This window comes from Geotrypetes seraphini, chromosome 3, assembly GCF_902459505.1.
Source record: "Geotrypetes seraphini chromosome 3, aGeoSer1.1, whole genome shotgun sequence".
NCBI classification, from domain to species: Eukaryota; Metazoa; Chordata; class Amphibia; order Gymnophiona; family Dermophiidae; genus Geotrypetes; species Geotrypetes seraphini.
Window position 1 is genome coordinate 50,154,092 of NC_047086.1, and position 20,685 is coordinate 50,174,776.

At 38.6% G+C, this 20,685-nt stretch overlaps 1 protein-coding gene across 1 annotated transcript in view; it reads right to left on the minus strand.

Annotated features, from left to right (window-relative positions):
• LOC117357576 (CD109 antigen-like) overlaps positions 1 to 20,685 on the minus strand; it is a 167,441-nt gene that overhangs the window by 40,417 nt on the left and 106,339 nt on the right. Inside the window, exons 22-23 of the mRNA XM_033938377.1 lie at positions 4,928 to 5,072; positions 1,938 to 2,114 (exon numbers count right to left, since the gene is read on the minus strand). Of these exons, the coding sequence (XP_033794268.1) occupies positions 1,938 to 2,114; positions 4,928 to 5,072 (322 nt within the window). The remainder of the gene's footprint in view (positions 1 to 1,937; positions 2,115 to 4,927; positions 5,073 to 20,685) is intronic.

Below are 20,685 nucleotides of genomic sequence, written 5' to 3' on the forward strand. Positions count from 1 at the left end.
AACTTGGTATGTGTATTACCTTATTCGGATGTAGTAATGACCATGGTTAGAATTATTAAACAACATTGGCCTATATTGAAGGAACTTAGGGGTTTGGTTGATCTGCCCCTTTTCACATACACAAAAGGCACCACCATAGGTCAGTTACTGAAACGTAGCACACCTATCCAAAAACCTCAGGGTACCCATGCGCCCTGTCATCAATGCCAATGGTGTGATAAAGCCATAGTGGGTAGTGATTGGTGCGACCCACGCACGGGGAAAGTGATCCAAGCTAGAATGCAGACATCGTGTAAAAGTACTTGGGTTATATATATTATTGTCTGCCCTTGCCCTCTGGTATACGTGGGCCGCACCAAACGGGCGATTCATTTGAGACTTAACGAACATAAATCCAGAATCGTTACGGGTAATCTGACAGCCCCCCTGGTCCACCACTGGCAGTCTAAGAAACATGAGGTCACCCATATTAGGTGGAGGGTGCTGGAAACCTTGAACACCCAAGGAATGGAGGGAGATTGGGAGGCTAAATTAAACTATCTGGAGCAAAGGTGGATATATCGCCTAGACACTGTGGTTCCCCATGGGTTAAATCTTGAATTAGAATGGTCATCCCTCCTGTGATTCTCACTGGGAGCTTCAAGATATCCCCCCCACAAATGTTACTGGGAGAATTAAAGATTGATCATTACTTGAATGAGTATCCCTTAGGTCTAGGGGTGATGAAAGGGATCGGGCGATTAGGCCCCTCCCCTTTACATCTCACTTCCGGGTTTAGGGAGATATAAGGGAGTTCTGTACCACGCCGCGGCCATGTTAAAAGACTTAAATTGGGTGGTCATATCGTGGAAAAACAATTGGTACTTAAAAGGTAGGCATGTATGGCTATTTATTATAGTGTGCATGATGTTGAAGTATATTACTTGGTGTTTCTCCGATTAAAGTGAGGATTTCTTATTGCAGGGATGGTAGCCCTGAAGAAACCCCCTCCACGGGTGAAACATGTTGGCTCTTTAATCCCTTGCTAACCAACAACCACCAGTGAAGCTAAGTACACAATAATACTCTTTAAAACTATTTATTGTTTTAGAATAAACTAAATTAAAAAAGTCAAAAATTGATAAAAATTAAGCACACACACTATATATAGACCCGATGAGGATCAGGTGCGTAAAGCCAGGGGACATGATGATGTGATCTTCTGGTGGCGTCTCTGAGGGTTTGAAAATATAATGTTACACTGTCCTTTAGACACAAGGTTGAAAGGGTGAACTAACAGCTCCACCTTGGATAAATTAGTGATATTGCCTTGTGGAAATACAAGCCAGATATATCAATTATATTTGAGTCAACCATTTTTCCTCCTTTTGAGGGGAAAAAGGGGGTCTCGACTTATATTTGAGTATATACGGTATTCAGATTTCTCAATAGTGGAGGGGATATTTGTGAAGGAGAGGGGAGAAAGGGGTTTGATTCATTCTTGATCTGTATTATTTGTGTTTATAAAATGACAATTGTACAGAATATTGTTTCTTTTTATACTTTAATAAAATAAGTTCAATATAAATCCATAACTATTTGAGGCTTGTGCGGATGGGATCAGACGGTTTGTGGGCACGGGGACCAAGCTCGCGGGGATGGGGTGGGGGACAGGGTCCGAGCTCACGGGGATGGTGTGGGGACAGGGACCAAGCTCGCAGGGATAAGAGCTGAGATGGGGACAAATTTTTCCCCCGTGTCATTCTCTAATAGAGTCAGCTGGGTTTTACTTCCATTGAAAGCAATTAGTACTAACATTTGAAATTTAGCAACAGTAATGTCTGTTTTCTGATCTCAAGGATAAAAGTGATACCGTTACTACTTCATTTCTGCATATAGCTGCATTGTTAGTGTCTGCTAAAGACCTTCTGTCCTTTGTTATTATTAGGAAGACTGACCTTGTTCCATGAAGCTGATGGCCATGTTTGTGATACGTTCATTAGCCTGGTTTGTTGCTGACAGATACTTTAAAGCATAGATACTAGGTGCAAAATTTATCATGATTTGTTCACCACATCCATAGGGCATCCTGATGAGAGAATGAAGGCCTTCAATAGAAGGTCCAAGTACATCACCTTTAGGAAAAACAATATATGTATTATTTTAAATAAAGAACACTCATGCTTTATCCATAGAACAACTTGCTAATTAAGCAGACAATCCAGTAATACAATTAATGTAACTGTGCCCGTACATGCCTTTTGTCTGGCACATAAAAATCTTACTGCCGTAGTACTACCGTGTTTCCCCAAAAATAAGAGAGTGTCTTATGTTAATTTGAGATCCAAAAAATGCATTAGGGCTTATTTACGGGGATGTCTTATTTTTTTTCATGTACAACAATCATCTTTCCCTTCCTCTCCTCTACCCCAATTCTTCCTCTTTCCTTCCCCCCCCCCCCACCCCATGTGCAGCATCTTTCTTTTCCTTTCACCCATCCCCTTGTGCAGCATCTTTCTATCCCTCCCATCCCCCTGTGCAGCACCCCCACCCACCCTCTCACCGTGAGACTGACATACCTCCACTCTGAGGCCTCCCAAAACAGTAGCGGCGGCAGTGCTCAGAAGGCCCCGGCGGCAGAAGGAAGGCCCCGGCAGGGAAGGCTATGAAGTAGCCCATTCAGAGCGCTGCCACCACTGCTGCTGTAGGAGGTCTCGTAGCACAGGTATGTCAGATCTCACCAGGGTGGGGGTTGCTGAATTGACAAGTCTGATTTTTATTATCGAATCAGGCAGGGATAGAGCCAGGAAGTTTCTGAGACATTCGGTGGGGGGGGGGGGGGGGGGGAATTCAGGGGTTGATCTTAACTAGGGCTTATTTTCAGGATAGGGCTTATTTTCAGGGAAACGGGATATATCATGACACATGTACATTAAATGTGCATTAGTCCACTATTTCCCTGCCCTATCCTGGAAGCATACCTAGCCAAGGTACTTTTTTGGATCGCTACAATGAATGAACCAAAACAGAACAGAGATGGCCACAAATGGAAACAAAATCACAGTTCCAATAAGAAAACTTTTATTGATAGACCTGACACAGCCATGTTTGGCAAGTCCCTGCATCAGGGGTCCAACGCAGAGCTACAAAATGCTGCCAAAACTTTCTTGTGTTCATTTGGTTTCTCTGCAGGCCTTCTTCACCCTCCTTCCTCACAGACTTTTAGGGCAGAAGTTGTTCAGGCCTTGCAGTCTCCCTCATTGTCAATAGCGGTGTATCAGATCAATAAATCCAATCCAACTGGGTAATTTCCCTCCAAAATCTTCTCTCGATTTATCCCTCCAGGGCAATAGCAACCTGCATTAATCCCCTGTAACTCAATTTAAGGGGCAAATAACACAGGTTATTGCGCTAAATCAGCTTGATGACGTCCCCTCTTATGTGGTTAAAGCAAATTCTAACCACCTATCTTAACCCAATTTAAAAAGTCTTTCCCACCACTCTTATCACTATTCCACTCCTTCAAACCTGACTATAATCTCTCCACACAAAATTCTTGTGTGAAGCGATTTAGTTACACAGAGAAGAAGACAAGCCATGGCATGCACAGAGCTTCCTAATTTGGGGACTCTTTATTAAAGGAAACAGGCTACCATGTAATCGCTGCTACTACTACTATTTATCATTTCTATAGCACTGAAAGGTGTACGCAGCGCTGTACATTTAACATTCAATACACGATCCCTGCTCAGAAGAGCTTACAATCTAAGAAGAGGTTTTGAGGTAGTTTGCCTGTTTCCCTGCATGTTACTGCTTTTTTTTGTGTGTGTGTGTGTGTGTGTTAAATATTTTTATTGTGTAGGCCAACAAACACAAGCCTACTTGAGAAAAACAACAATATCAAACCACACTCTCAAAACGTTCACAGCACAGCAAACACATAAACCATGTGAAACCTACAGGGCTATTGAAAGATACTTCTATATCCCCTGGGGATGTGGCAGACGGAAACTACCAAGTATATAATTTAAAGGCTGTTACTGTGAAAATTACCACAAGGTAGGAAAAAGCCTCAGATCCCCTCCTCCACCCAACCAACTGTTAAAGTTGTAAACAAGGGGAGACTAAGCGGGGTAAACTTAAATCACTGGCATAAAAAACCTCCTCGTGTAATATTTCACTAAGAAAAAGCCTTGTGCAATGCAAAGGGGTCTCCAATTTGCCAATAGTACACCGGAAACTAAATATCTATATAGTTTCCCGGTGTACTAAATATCTATCTAAGATGTCATATTCAATTTTTTATTCTAAACCTGGTTCCAAGGATTAAAAATTGAAAAATAGGTTAGACTAGGGATTGGCAACCTGTGGCTCACGAACCGCATGCTGCTCTTCTTGCATGTGACTGTGGTTCTCCAGGCCCCAACCCTTTAATCTCCCTTCCCTACAATCGCCCCCCCCCCTCCACCCCCGGCCTACCAAGCTACCAGGAGTGACCCTCTCACTCCTGCTGCCTTCTAAAATGGCTGTTGTGACCTCTCACAGCAGCTCACGATACTACAGGAAATGCTGCGGACAGCTGCGAGAGGTCACGGCAGCCATTTTGGAAAGCAGCCGCGAGAAGACAGGAGTGAAAGGGCCACGCCCCTGTCACAAAGACTCCTGCTGGACCACCAGGTACCTCGGTAAACCTGGGGGGGGGTGGCAGAATCATGGGACTGAGAAAGAGATTAAAGGGTCGGGGCCTGGAGAGGGGAGAGAACCTTGGGTATGGATTGAGGGGAGGGGCAAGGAAGGGATGAGAGGGGATGGAGGGCAGAGAAGCTACATCTTGCGGCTCTTTGTAAATCTTGGGTCAAACATATTGGATATATTGTCTCTTTGCTGTAAAAAGGTCGCCAACCCCTGGATTAGACAATCTAACAAACAAATAAAATGTTTCTCTTACCAATAACAGTGATGTATGCTTGCTCACTGCCTTTCACAACATTGTTAGGGAATACAAAGGTTAAGTTTTGTGATACAGTTTTTGATACATTTCCAAGTGCCTCCAGAAGTACCGACTGTGAATAAAATTGTTGGATTCCTTCGGGCTGTTAACATAAAATACATTTTCAACATGATAAGTCTAGCATTCACAGATGTCTTTTTTAACTTTATTGATTCCATATATCAACAGTGCAATACAGAAGTATATAAACATATAATAAATCATGAAAAGCACATTCATCTTACAGACATACATGAGCATTTAAACCCACCCACCCATCCAATAACTAGTCAACAAAAACATAAATACATAGATTCTTTCAATAACCGTTCCCTATTTAAAATAATAATGTAATCCCACCTCCTCCCACCCACCTGGATGTATGTATTCAAAGGGCTAAAATTAAGATAAAAGTATTCCTCCCCCCACCCTCCCCCTTCCCTGGATGTGTATGGAAATAAACAAAAATTAAAGACAGAAGACAACTATAATGAAGAAATAAAAGATGTCAATGGTCCCCAAACCAATTTAAATAAATTGCTATGCCCCAACGTGTCAGCATTCATTTTCTCATATCTATAGCTTAAACATAAATTCGCCCACCAAACAGGAAAATTGAGGCGATCATAATTTTTCCAGTTACAAGTCACCATCCCTGTCATAATTAGAAAAAGCCGGCATTTATAGCGGTCTGTGGGGGGCTTAATATGCATTAATGTTCCACATATGACTACTTCATATGTCAATGGAATTGATGATTCCAGTATGGTATTAATTTGTCCTCCATATTGACTTCCAAAAGTTGAGTATCAAAGGACAATAGAACAACAGATGATCCAGTGTCCCAATGTCTAGATGACAATGCCAGCATCTATTAGATTTAGAACTGTCTAAATTTTGTAACCTAACAGGGGTCCAAAAACATCTATGTAACAAGAAAAACATCTCATCCTCCAAGACCAAATTCATGGCCACTGAGACGCAGAAATGTTGCGCATTAGATGATGTTTTATCAAATGGGAAAATGCTTGATTTTTCACAACTGCAACAATCATTCGGTGTTTTAAAGTCTCAAAATTATAAGTGGTTGCAATTGAAGCAGGCCATTCAGAAGGGGTTCCCAGATTGGCGGAATCTAAAAAATCATTATAGCTTGCAGGTCTTATGCTTCCAGACAGATTTGCTAGGACATCAGGCTGCCCAGTGGTATAAATTAATATCTGACTTCTTGAATAAAAAACCAAAATCTTGTCTTAGAGAAATTTGGAGCATTGAGATAAATCAAATTTTAATAGAACCTTGAAACCTTGATGTAAAGGGTTCCATTGCTCACACAATTCTGTAACCTTCCATAACAAAGATTTTTCGTTTATTTTCATCGTCTCTTCCAACTTTTTTGTATCCAAATACCTAAATATTTTATACCCTCTTCCTTCCAAAGAAAAGGGAATGTATCAAATAATCCTTTTTGACAATGTACATTTAGTGGAAGAGCCTCCGATTTATTCAAATTTATTTTATAACCAGACAACTTGCCAAATCTATCAATCAAATCTAATAAATGTGGAATGGTAGTTTCTAGATTCCTCAAATGAAGCAAAATATCATCTGCATATGCAGAGACCTTATTTTGAGGAAGAAGGGGATGAAAGGCTTGTACAGGTGAAGACTTTAAGACCTCCATGATACTGGAGGTGAAGACAGAGCCCCTTGAAATCCCCAGATTAATAGGAAAAAAGACAATACATTTTACAGGCCTGAAAAACATCCTGAGACTGGCAACTCTCTCAATATTTCTGTTTTTGTTAAAATAAGCATGTCAAGCAAAACTTATCCCATACATAGAAACTAACATCTGCTGAGGTATCATAAAAATACAGAAGCCTATTTTGTGAGAATAAAAATTACCAGAAGAGGATTAGCACATATCTTAATTAAGGATATAAAATTGACTACTGTGCACATCAGTCCAGAATAGGTGGGTGGGCCTTACTGGAAAATTGATGACCTTGATATTAAAAACCTCAGAAACTATGATGAATATTGATCTTATGCTCAGAACACAGTATATTCATCTTATTCCACCAACAACTGAGCATTTGTTCTACCTTTTATATTGTTTAAACAACAATTTTTTAGAAAGAATCTACGAACCTCAGCCCCACCACTCCACAGCATCAACAAACTTTCATCGCGGCAAGCTTTACGTGGTACTTCATCCTCGGCTCTTCGCTATAATTTATGATTCTTAAAAGTGCATTGTGCTATTGCTACCGCTCCCTTATTTAAAGTGCTTAGTGTTTAGTACTTATTTTCATTCCATATATATTATTCATTTCATTCAATACTAATTTCTTAAATATATAAATATATAAATAACTTCCAAAACTTAGCTTTTGTTTCGTTTCATGCTTAGCATAATGATTTCTTTTGGTTTAGGAAGATTGGACCCAACATGTTTCGCCAATTAGCTTTTTCAAAGGTCTACCCATGGTTCAGAATTTTCACTGTTTGAATATACCTGGGGCTCTCCAAGACTTATAAAACTCTACAGTGAAACCATCACCACCTAGAGCGGATCCAACTCTAAGGGACTTCAACGCTGCTTGAAGTTCTTTCAGTGATATAGGCGTCTCAAGATTTCTTTTTATATGCTCAGGAATTTTTGGGACCTTAATTAACTTTAAAAATTCTAAACCCTCAAGTTCTTTATTTGAATAAAGCTCAGAAGAATATAAAGCTTTATAAAAGTTCAAAAATTGTTTTAAAATAGTTCCAATTTGAGAATGAGTTTCACCCTTCTCATCTGTAATAGCCACAATTTTTACTTTTCTTTTTTTTTTTTTTTGCTTTGAGGTAATTAGCTAATAATCTTCCCGCTTTATTCGAGTTTCCGTAATACAAAGCCAATCGAGAGGAAATCTCATTGTATTTATACTTAGTTTTTAAGAGGGCCTGTGAAGTAATTTGTTCCCATTTCGAGGCCAATTGTAACTCCAAATCTTTAATATTTTGTTCCAAATTAGAAAATTCCACTTTAAGTTGCTTTCTAATGTATGCCGAATATGATATAATTTGCCCCCTCATTGTAGCTTTAAAAGCATCCCACAATGTTTCTAAAGAGATTTCCCCTGTGCCATTCAGTTGAAAGTATTCATTCATTTTCAATTAAAATTTCTCAAGAAAGTTTGACTCTGCAATGTATTATTAAATCTCCAAACAGGTCTACTATAATCTTGTTCAGCAAGTTTGAATTCAATCCAAACTCCAGCATGATCTGATAAAATGACTGTATATGCTGGCTTTTGTAACCTGCTGAGTTAATTGAGCTGAAACAAAAATATGATTCATTCTTGAAAATGATTTATGTACTTGGAAGCAAAAAGAGAATTCCCGAGCATTAAAATGAAGGATACGCCATATATCTTTCAATCCACAGGATTGTACCAGATTGTCTAACCCTAATGATTTTAAAATTTTATTAGGTTTTTTATCCAACATTGGATCCATTACAGCATTAAAGTCCCCCACCACAACCACATTAGAAGTAGCAAATGGTAGTACCAATTGTTGAAGAGTTTTTAAAAAGTCAGCTTGGTTTGAATTAGGGGCATAGATGTTGAAAAGCGTCAGTGTATCATTCCCCAAGCTCATATTCACATGAACCCATCTGCCTAAGGGATCTGCCGAAATCTTATTGAATATAGCTGAGCATTTCTTATGTACCACGATAGCCATCCCTTCCTTCTTACCCACTGCTGGGGCAAAAAAACAATACTTAACCCATCCTCCTTCCAATTTTTTTGATTCTGTAGCTGATAAGTGTGTTTCTTGTATATAATATATATCTGCATCTTGTTGTTTTAGAAAATTAAGTGTTTTTTCCTCTTAATGGGATGATTAAGCCCATTGACATTTAAAGAGAATAATTTAAAATGCATTTTCAACATTTTCAACAGAATATATATTCTGATTAATCAACTGTCTACATAATACTAATAATAATTCTATACACATCCAGGACCCCCCTTACCATACCCAATCCTCCCCCTCCCTAAAATAATACGAACACTTGGGTGCAAGCATTGGATTAATAACCGCCTCCCCCATTGCCAATTAACCAAACCTCCTAACCCAACAAATTCATACTTTGTTGAATATTGTAACATAAATAAATAAATTAAATGTAACTACCTAATAGGTATAAACATTATAAGTAATACCTAGCATTAAAAGCAATCATAAATTACATAACTTCCGCAAACAAGTGCATAAATAGTTGCATTTTAAAACATTCAATTATCACTCTTATAGAAGTACGAGGGTATAAATTACAAACAATCCCATCTATTCCCTTTTTTCCCTTTCTCTTTTTTTTATATATTAAATTGATAATCCATAAAACCATAGCCACCCTCCGCTCTATTTCCCTATTCCCCCCTAACCTAGATTTCACATATTAACTATATTGTGGACAAACTAAACTAAATTTCATAGCAATATTAGAATTCCACCTCTTAATACAAACATTAAAGTTATATTACGCTTGCAATATTTTAGTTATGTTCATTAAAATTAAATTTAATTCATTCATTGAGAAATATCTTTTACTTATTAATATTAAATAAGTTAACATCCTTAAAAAAGTTAATAATAACAATAATAATAGATGAGTGATTTCAATTTCATGTTAAGTCATGGAACCTGAGTGCAAATTAATATATTCTTCCAGAACTGTTGGATCTTCATAATTTATCATTTTATTTAGATGAGTCACTTTCATGATAGCCGGATACAACAATCCATATCTGGCTCCCATTTGTTTAAGTGGCTCCCTCAAGCTCAGAAATTTTTTCCTTTTATTTGCAGTGTTTTTCGCAAAGTCCTGGAAAAAAGAAGTCTTGATTGCTTCCATTTAATGTTCCTTTCCTGTTTGACCTTATTGAGTATCTCAAGGGCATGCTTAAATCTTAGAAGTTTGAAGATTATTGGCCTAGAGCCCTGAGGTGGCCCAGACCTTGCTGACAAACGGTGGGCCCTTTCTATTTCAAATGGTAAATTTTTACTCAGTGAAAGAATTTTTGGGATGTTCTCCTCCAGAAACCAAATTAAATTGTCTCCCTCCACCCCTTCCAGCAATCCAATGAGTCGATTACATCTTCTACTACGATTGCTCAACTCCTCAATTTCTCTCTCCATTCTATTGATGACCAGATGATCTTTCTTGCAGACTGATCTTTGAGCCTCAGTTTCTACCATCTTTTATTCTAATTTATCAGTTCAGGTATTACATATCTTAAGTTGACTGGCCATACTTGCCATCTCCTCCTGCATTGTCTTTATAGCCACCCGATTTTCATGTAACTTCTCCTTAATGGCTTGAAGTTCCACCATTAGTTGTTCAAAATGATCCCCAAAGTCAGATGGTAGTGGGGCCTTAGATATGGGGTAGGAGGGTCCGTCTTTGTCCTTTTTGCTTTACCTGCCACAAATGCTGCATCAATCTTTACTTGTTTGCCAGAAGCCATCCTGACAACAAGAGCAAAACCTTCACTTTTTGCTGATTTTAAAACTCCCCTCAAATTGCAATGAGGAGTTAAGTGCTGAATTCAGTATAAAGTCCAGACTCCTAAGTGCTGATTTTCAAACTGCTCATTCTAATTGCAATGAGGAGTAAAGTACAGAAGTTTGTGCCTTCAGTAAATTTTCTTTTTTTTTGCCAATATTTTAAATCAGACTGCATGTACTGTAGTGGCTTGAGTCAAATTATAAGAAGTGTACCTTTTAGTATTTTCCACCCAGAACAGGATTTGAGATTAGATGCCTCTTCAAACTTCCACTACCAGCTTCTCCACTGTCAGGGTTATTAACACGGGCTAGTTTTGTATCAGGCTATCATTCTATCTCAAACAAGGAAATTCCTCAAAGCAAACAGTATTTGTGATGAGAAGGGAGGTTTTCTAGTAGCTAAATTAATTATCTAGGCATATAGGCAAGGAACATATTAGTCATCCACCAATATGGAAAAAGCTGAGACTTTTCTGCCTGCCTGTCTGATTTAAATCGCTATCACTGCTGTATGCTTCCCTGCTTGAGCTGACAGATTTTTTTCCCCTCAGCTACAGGGAGATTCACTGAATATCCGTTGTTGCCAGTACTTCCTTGCTCTGAATAGTTGTTGTTGAACCTCAACGGCTCACTGCCAATCAAATGGCAGCAGAAATCTACTAGTTTTTCACACTACCCAGCACATGGTATGATTCAGGTTTAGATAATGTAGAATCATAACAGTATAACAGTATAGTATGCTTTCTGCCTCTTCAAACCGTCACTACCAGTAGCAATTCTAACTGTCAACTGTCAAAGTATTAGGCAGGCTATTTTCATAGACATCAACTTCTTATGTAATCCTCAACAACTGCTGTTTCTGTTTTCTTCCCTTTCTTAAAATGTCAGCTTCAGTTGTTTTTCCCCACTGTCAGTACACCTCAGGAGATTTACTGCTCTGATCAAGCCGTTATAACTTCAACGGCTCACTGCACTCCAGTGCCTCAGGGAATTTCAGCCTTCATATACCTCTCAGCTTCACTCCTCCTGTCAGGATGTTTCCTTTCAGTTAGTCTTTGTCAGTTATCAGCGATCAAAGATCAAGGATAATAAAACTCAGATCAGATCTATCCTATCCTTAGCAGCAGAATTGCAGAATCTCCCCACTCTATCAATCAGCTGATTCCTCCTCCTGCCACATTAAACTGCCATAACAAACTGCCAGCAAATTTGAAGATCGATGATTTTAGGACAGACAGCTTACAAAACCATACCTTCAAGTCTATCATAATCACCTCTCTGATCATAGCTATGGAGAATTTGACTGAACTTATTTCTAAAGTGGTTTTAAATTATGCCGGTAATGTTCAATAGAGAGAGATAACCCGATCTCTCTGTCCAACCTCGTCTCTCAGCGCTGCACTCTATATGAAAAATTTAACAAACTGCTTTTACCAAACTGTCGTATAGGATGTGAGGAAAAGATTTCCACAAAAAAAACTAATTGGGCTAGGAAAAACCTTCATTTTAATCAGAAAAAAAAGCAACTGGGAGAGGAGCTCAGCAATTATCCCTCCATCTCGACTCGCAGCCAAGTCACGCCCCCTCAATGTTTATATTCTGAGAAAATTTCCTATAACTTGAAAAAAGTATAGTCATAGAGTTCCTGTAGAACTATAACTGGTGCCAATCAGAATTCAACGTACTTCATCACTGTAGCTATCAGGCAACCAGGCAAGCAAACTCCAGGCAGTTAAAAAAGTCTGTTTCTTGTCTTGAAGATTCTATTACCAACTGACACTTTATATACCTATCACCTTTTTATTGATAAATTGATATATTTAATGCACATTTCAACTATCTCTCCAGCGTCATTAAATAAATCAAATCTATTCTCACATATCCAAAATGTAAATGCAGATTTCACAAATTCCTTCTAAGTAATTCCATCCATTCTTCTTGTTTGGAAGTGAATTCACGTAACAGTTTAGGATCCTCATAATTAGTGGTTATATTATTTATTGTCACTCTCATAATGGAAGGGTATAATAGTCCAAACTTTGCTCCTAGTTGCCTGAGTTGTGGATGCAGCTGATGGAATTCCTTTCTCACTGATGCTATGTGCCTGGCAAAATTGGGATATAGAGAAATCTTGCTATCTTGCCACTTAAGAGATCTTTGCTGATTTGCTGCTGACAAAATTTCCATTGTTTGTTGAAATCACAGGAGTCTAACAAGGACTGGTGTCGGACCCGAATAATTAGCAGATCTTTGTGCAGGTACTCGATGTGCCCTCTCTATATCTAGGGGTAAGGCTTATTTCAATGGCAAAATTTTTGGCAGTAATTCAGTTAGGAACTGAGTCAGGTTATTTCCTTCCACTCCTTCCACAAGACCTAACAAACATAAATTATTCCATCTACTATAATTCTCCACAGCCTCTAGATCTTTCACTAGCCAGGAGATCACTTTTCTGTCAGCTGTGTATTTGTTTATTTGATCTTCAACTCCTGACATGCTCTCCTCCAGATGATCAGTACGGGCACAGCAGAGTGACAGTTTTTGTGATACATTCAAAGCCTTAATCGAAGATAATTGTCCTGTGTTTTCTATCAGTACTTCTTGAATCTTTTTCAATTCTACCATCACAGGATCAGCTGTTTCGTTTACATTTTGCTCTATCGGCAAAGGAACTTTCGACGGAGTCACTGGGTCCTGCTTTGAACGTTTAGCTACTGCCCTAGCTGCAAAAGCTGATTCCAGTTTCGTTTGCTTCCTTGAAGTCATATTAGTAATCTTGAGAGTAAACAGCAATAAATTAAACAATTGGGTAAAAATCCTGCCCAAATCCTCACTTCAACATGTTACAAAAGTGTAGGAAGGAGAGAGCAATGGCTCACATGTCTGCTCTCATTGGCAGCTAAGTCACACACCCCTATGAAAGATATTTTTAGGTAAAAGTGGTGTCAAGCATTCACTCCAGAAAAAAAAAAATCAATGGAACATTTATATAATCCCCACAGAAGTCTACTACTGCCACTATTACTTATCATTTCTATAGTGCTGCTGGATATACGGAAGGCCTAGTGGTGATATAGTGGAAGGCCTAGAGGTGAATTTGTAATATGGTTGTCAGCTGGACCATGATTCGTTTGACAGGGTTGATCCAGTCCTGGGTTTACCTCAAGGGAACTGGAAACCTTTTTTATTTTTTTTTAATTGAAGCACTCATATATTAAAATTTTTCTTAAGTATTGATATACTAGTGTTCTAGTGTATTCAGTTGTGTATTTTATAAAAGGTTTTCTAGCCTACACTTCATCAATATATTATTCATTAAAAAAAAAAAAAAAATGTTTCAATAGTCTAACTGTCGGACCATTATATTAGAGACTATGAAGTTTATTCACTAGGGCCCCATTTTTTCAAGCCACAGTAGAGAGTTTTAGTGCTGGCTGGCATGGTAAATACTCTGATGCTCATTCAATTCCTACAAGTAGGGTTACCATATATGGTTCCAGAAAAAAGGAGGACGGATTAAGACATCTGGGCTTTACTAAACTAAACTACACCTTAAGCTTATATACCGCATCTTCTGTATAGAGATAAAGCTCGGTACGGTTTACAAGAGTTTTAAAGAAAGGAAAATATAATAAGAATTAGTGATTATAGAGAGAGCAGCGGAATTTACATTTTTGAAAAGAGCCATGTTTTCAGATGTTTTTGAAATAATTGGAAGGAGCCCAAGTTACACAGCTGAAAGCAATGGAAGTAAAGAGACAGATAGAGACATCTGGGTTTTACTTTCTTTGAAAGTAATGGAAATAAAACCCAGATATCTTAATCCATTCTCCTTTTCCTGGAGCCATATGATAACCCTAGCTATGAGCATTGGAGCATTTACCTTGCCAGCCTGTGCTAAAACGCTCTAACTGTGGCTTGATAAAAGGGGGCCCTAATTTACAAGTTTCTCAATCAGCCTTTTGCAGTTCTAATCATAAGTCCCATCAATCTTCTTTAATTTAAAAAAAAATAGCCCCCCCCTTTTTTTTTTTTCAAGCTGCACTAGAGGTTTCAGCGTGACCTAGCACAGTATATGCTCCAATGTTCACAGAGTTCCTATGAGCATCAGAGCACTTACCTCTCTGGCCCACGCTAAAAACCTCTAGTGCAGCTTGATAAAATAATAAGATAATTTTAATTTTTAATCTCTAGAAAAAAAAGTTTTCTGCATGAGTGTTGTACTTAGGGCTCCTTTTACATAAGAACATAAGAACTGCCTTCTCCGGATCAGACCTTCGGTCCATCAAGTCCGGCGATCCGCACACGCGGAGGCCCTGCCAGGTGTACACCTGGCTTAATTTATAGTCCTAACTAAATATAATAAAGGTACAATCGTATTCTATACAGAACAATCTCAATTTAATGTACGTTGTAGATAGTTAAAGCAGGGGTTCATTCACTCACAGCATTACAAAAAACAGGACAGCTGACAAAATAATAGATGAACAAAGAAAAATAAACGGAGAAAAATAAACCTCAATTGTGGGTCGCCAGGACTACACAAGTGCCAAAGCTCACCACCTCATCACGGGTTTATAAAAAAACTCCGTACAGTTATAAATTACTTTCATACTGTAATATCTCTTTAGAAGAATGATTTTCAAAGGATTCTCCAAGGATTTGAAATTTAAACGTCCTGTGATTTTCTATTAGTAGGTGAGACAGCCCCAAGCTAACTAAATATATGGCAATCAGCTACAGCTGTGAATACATTCTGAACAACGTTTAGTAGCGTGGCTAAACACTATTGCAACTTAGCGTGTATAAGAGTCAAACACTCATCTGAAGAAACATCTTCGTCCCGATAGATAAGATCTTCTATTTCGCCTGCAAGCAGGCTACTTCAGGGGATTCTTTCACAATGTTGTCTCCACGCTGTCAGCTGTATAACGGGCGGTCAGGCTCTCTCAAAATGGCTCTCAGACCGAGATACGCGCCCGACTCGTTTAAAAGCTAGATCGAGTCGGGCGTCATGACGTCATCGCACTCACGCGCGAAGTGTCAAAGGTCAAACATCACTTTTTCACACACCATGCTCACTCCACGTAAGTAAACCTCATCTTTATAGAAAAGGTTGCCACTCATGTTCTGAATTTAAACCTAGTGGTTCTATAGAGTGGAGGCGATCTATCCATTGTTGTTCCTTCTGCCATAAAAGCTTTCTCATGTCTCCTCGTCTCATTGAAGGGATTACTTTCTCCACCACCCAGCATTTCAGGCTTACAAACTCGTGTTTCAGATTTACACAGTGAGCCACTATTGGAGCTGTCATTTTACATGTGTTTACGCAACTTTTGTGCTCTGTTATTCTAATAGTTAAATTGCGTGATGTTTGGCCCACATAGAATAATTCACATGGGCATTGTATTATATAAATCACATTTGCTGTCTGACAGGTGGAAGTATGTTTAAGAATGTAATTTTTCCCATCAACAGGATTAATGAAATTCGAGATAGTGGACATGACTTTACAATTCGTACAATGACCACATGGGCTGTGTCCTAGAATAGATTCTGATCTCACATCTGTAAATTTTTCTTTAGATGTATGGCACAGCCAGTCATTCAAATTCCTATTTCTGGCCTGAGGAAAGATAAATCTTTTATTAGCAAAGCATGGAAGTGTTTTGAGTAGTGGAAGATGTTTTTTGTATTTTTTAATGATCTGTGGAGAAGCGCATGTCTGTTTGATAATACATGGAATTATTTCAGATTGTTCTTCATCCTCCCGAGTTTTGTTATAGTCCAGTAATGTCTCTCTGGGATTACATAGCGCTCTTTTCTTTGCTTTCTTAATTATAGATGTTGGATAATTTCTGGATTTTAATCTTTGCTCTAGTATCTTTGCTTCTTGGAGGAACTTTTCCTTACTGTTACAAATTCTCCTATATCTTAGGAATTGAGCAAAAGGAATACTGGTTTTCAGGTGTACAGGATGCATACTGTCAAATCTCAACAGCGTATTTTTATCCGTTGGTTTTCGAAATACCAATGTTGTTAAGCGGATTCCATCAAGTTCTATCCATACATCCAAAAAGCTTATTTTAGTTTTACTAGATGACATAGTAAATTTAATAGATTCATGGCATCGATTAAGTTCTAAAGCAAATTCTTCAAGTTGAACTTGAGTTCCTAGCCATATCACAAACACGTCATCTATAAAACGCCACCATTTCAATACAAATTGAAATCCTACCAATTTATAGATGAAAGTCTCTTCAAACCATGCCATGTATAAATTGGCTATGGTTGGAGCAAACGATGCACCCATAGCTATACCGGAAAGTTGTTTAAAGATTTCCCCATTAAAAATGAAATAATTATTTTTCAAGGCTATGGCACTAAGCTCTTTCAAAAAAAGTGCAACACCTCTCTCCGAGTTGTATTGTTTATTCCATAGATTAACTAGGATTTGAAGAGCTTCATCTTGGGGTATGCTCGTATATAACGAGCATACGTCAAAAGTTACTAAAGTGCAATTTTGTAATGTATCAGGTTCGATCTCATTAAGCATTTTAAGAAACTGTGTAGTATCTTGAATATATGACCTAATATCTTTCAGATGATGCTTCAACTTTATATCAATGAATTTGCTTATCTTCTCCAACAAAGAGTCCCGAGCCGAGACTATTGGACGTCCTGGGGGATGAAGGGTGTTTTTGTGGATTTTAGGGAGCAGATAGAATATGGGAATTTTGAAATGTTGAGGTGTCAAAAACTTAAATTCTTTTTTTGTTATGAAGCCATGTTTTAAAGCTTCAGAACTCTTTTGAGCTATTTCTTCAAATATTTCTAGTGAAGGATCATTAGTCAATTTCACATAAGTATCTATTTTAGAAAGTTGATTATTAGCTTCTGCTAAATATAGCTCCAAACCCCATATTACAATCGCACCCCCTTTATCGGCACGTCTAATAATTATTGTGGGATCTTTTTGTAGAGATTGTAATGCTGTCCATTCAGCAGGGGTCACATTGTTGTAATGTCTACGTTGTTTAGCATCTTCATCCATTCGCTTAAGATCTTGAATCATTAAATTCTTAAAGGCTAATATAATGGGGTTCGGAGACCCCGGGGGATTCCATTTAGATTTCGGGTGCACACAGGATCTCACAGGTTCTATACTAGGGTGTTCGTGAAAAAAAGAACAAAGATTTAGCCTTCGCAAAAATTTCTCTAAATCTATACGGGCTTGAAAAGGATTATGTGAAACTGTCGGGACAAAGGTTAAACCTTTTGAAAGAATATTAATTTCTTCAGGTGTTAAATTACGGTTAGATATGTTTATCACTATTGATTCCTTTTCCTCTGGGGTCGAGTACGTGCTCGGCCTCGATGTGTCCCTCTGCCTCTGACCCCTCTGCCTCCTTGAACCGGACCTATCCCTTGCCTCTGCCGACCCTGATCCCCATCCGGGTCTTCAGATGTAGAAGTCCCCTCATTACTTAAATTCTCAGAAGAATCTCCAGATGCCGAAAATCTCACATTTTTCATTTTGTAATTCGTATTCATCCATCTATAGACATATCCGGATTGATAGTCTTTCTCATCTCTTTGGTATTTTTTCAATTTATTGATTCTGATTTCCCTTCGTAATTTATCCATTTTATTATTTGAATCAATCAGTTTATTGTCAAAATCTGTGTTTTTACGTGCCTCTTCCAATAATCCATCATAAGCTATTTTATTCTCATTGATCTTGTGTTGTAAAGTCTTAATCAGTAATAACATAAGGTCCAACGAGCAACGGTTCAGAATCTGATTCCAAGTTGTCATAAAATCATTATTGTCTGTAAACATTTGTGGGGCTGTTCTCATTCTAAGGCCTCTTGGGATGATTTCATGTTTACAATATTCAACCAAACTTGCACTCTGCATCTCCATTTGAATTATTTGTTTCATAGTTTTATCAATATCTAGCCAAGCTAGATCTGTATCATGTATTTCTACATTTGTAGATAAAGCTGGTGCTTGTAAAATCTCGGTCCTTTGACCATCAGAGAAACCAAAGCCACTTTCCCATAGCTGTGCCATTATGAATTCCTATGGCACCAGTTAAAGAATTAACTAAATATAATAAAGGTACAATCGTATTCTATACAGAACAATCTCAATTTAATGTACGTTGTAGATAGTTAAAGCAGGGGTTCATTCACTCACAGCATTACAAAAAACAGGACAGCTGACAAAATAATAGATGAACAAAGAAAAATAAACGGAGAAAAATAAACCTCAATTGTGGGTCGCCAGGACTACACAAGTGCCAAAGCTCACCACCTCATCACGGGTTTATAAAAAAACTCCGTACAGTTATAAATTACTTTCATACTGTAATATCTCTTTAGAAGAATGATTTTCAAAGGATTCTCCAAGGATTTGAAATTTAAACGTCCTGTGATTTTCTATTAGTAGGTGAGACAGCCCCAAGCTAACTAAATATATGGCAATCAGCTACAGCTGTGAATACATTCTGAACAACGTTTAGTAGCGTGGCTAAACACTATTGCAACTTAGCGTGTATAAGAGTCAAACACTCATCTGAAGAAACATCTTCGTCCCGAGCAAAAGGAATACTGGTTTTCAGGTGTACAGGATGCATACTGTCAAGTGTTTGACCTTTGACACTTCGCGCGTGAGTGCGATGACGTCATGACGCCCGACTCGATCTAGCTTTTAAACGAGTCGGGCGCGTATCTCGGTCTGAGAGCCATTTTGAGAGAGCCTGACCGCCCGTTATACAGCTGACAGCGTGGAGACAACATTGTGAAAGAATCCCCTGAAGTAGCCTGCTTGCAGGCGAAATAGAAGATCTTATCTATCGGGACGAAGATGTTTCTTCAGATGAGTGTTTGACTCTTATACACGCTAAGTTGCAATAGTGTTTAGCCACGCTACTAAACGTTGTTCAGAATGTATTCACAGCTGTAGCTGATTGCCATATATTTAGTTAGCTTGGGGCTGTCTCACCTACTAATAGAAAATCACAGGACGTTTAAATTTCAAATCCTTGGAGAATCCTTTGAAAATCATTCTTCTAAAGAGATATTACAGTATGAAAGTAATTTATAACTGTACGGAGTTTTTTTATAAACCCGTGATGAGGTGGTGAGCTTTGGCACTTGTGTAGTCCTGGCGACCCACAATTGAGGTTTATTTTTCTCCGTTTATTTTTCTTTGTTCATCTATTATTTTGTCAGCTGTCCTGTTTTTTGTAATGCTGTGAGTGAATGAACCCCTGCTTTAACTATCTACAACGTACATTAAATTGAGATTAATTTATAGTCCACCATATCCTTATATGCCTCTCTTAAGGAGATATGCATCTAGTTTGCTCTTGAAGCCTAGGACGGTCGATTCCGTCATAATCTCCTCTGGGAGGGCATTCCAGGTGTCAACCACTCTCTGAGTGAAGCAGAACTTCCTGACATTAGTCCTGAACCTGTCCCCCCTTAGCTTCATTACATGTCCTCTAGTCCGTGTCAAATTGGACAATGTAAATAATCTTCTCTGCTCTATTTTGTCGATTCCTTTCAGTATTTTGAAGGTCTCGATCATATCCCCACGCAGTCTCCTTTTCTCAAGGGAGAACAATCCTAGTGTTATAAGTCTGTCCTCGTATTCCAGTTTCTCCATACCCTTCACCAGTTTTGTTGCTCGTCTCTGCACCCTCTCCAGCAGTTTTATATCCTTCTTTAGGTAGGGAGACCAATGTTGGACGCAGTATTCCAAGTGTGGTCTGACCATTGCCCTATAAAGCGGCATTATAACTTTCTCCGATCTACTCGAGATTCCTTTCTTTATCATGCCCAACATTTTATTTGCCTTCTTTGCCGCTGCCGCGCATTGTGCCGACGGCTTCAGGGTCCTATCTATCAGTACACCCAGGTCCTTTTCTTGTTCACTCTTCCCCAGAGTTGCACCTGACATTGTATACTCGTATTCCTTATTTTTATTGCCTAAATGCATTACCTTGCATTTCTCCACATTGAACTTCATCTGCCATTTCTCCGCCCATGTTTCTAACCGACACAAGTCGCTCTGGAGTTTCTCTCTATCATCCTGCGATCTGATTGCCCGGCTTAGTTTTGTATCGTCTGCAAACTTGA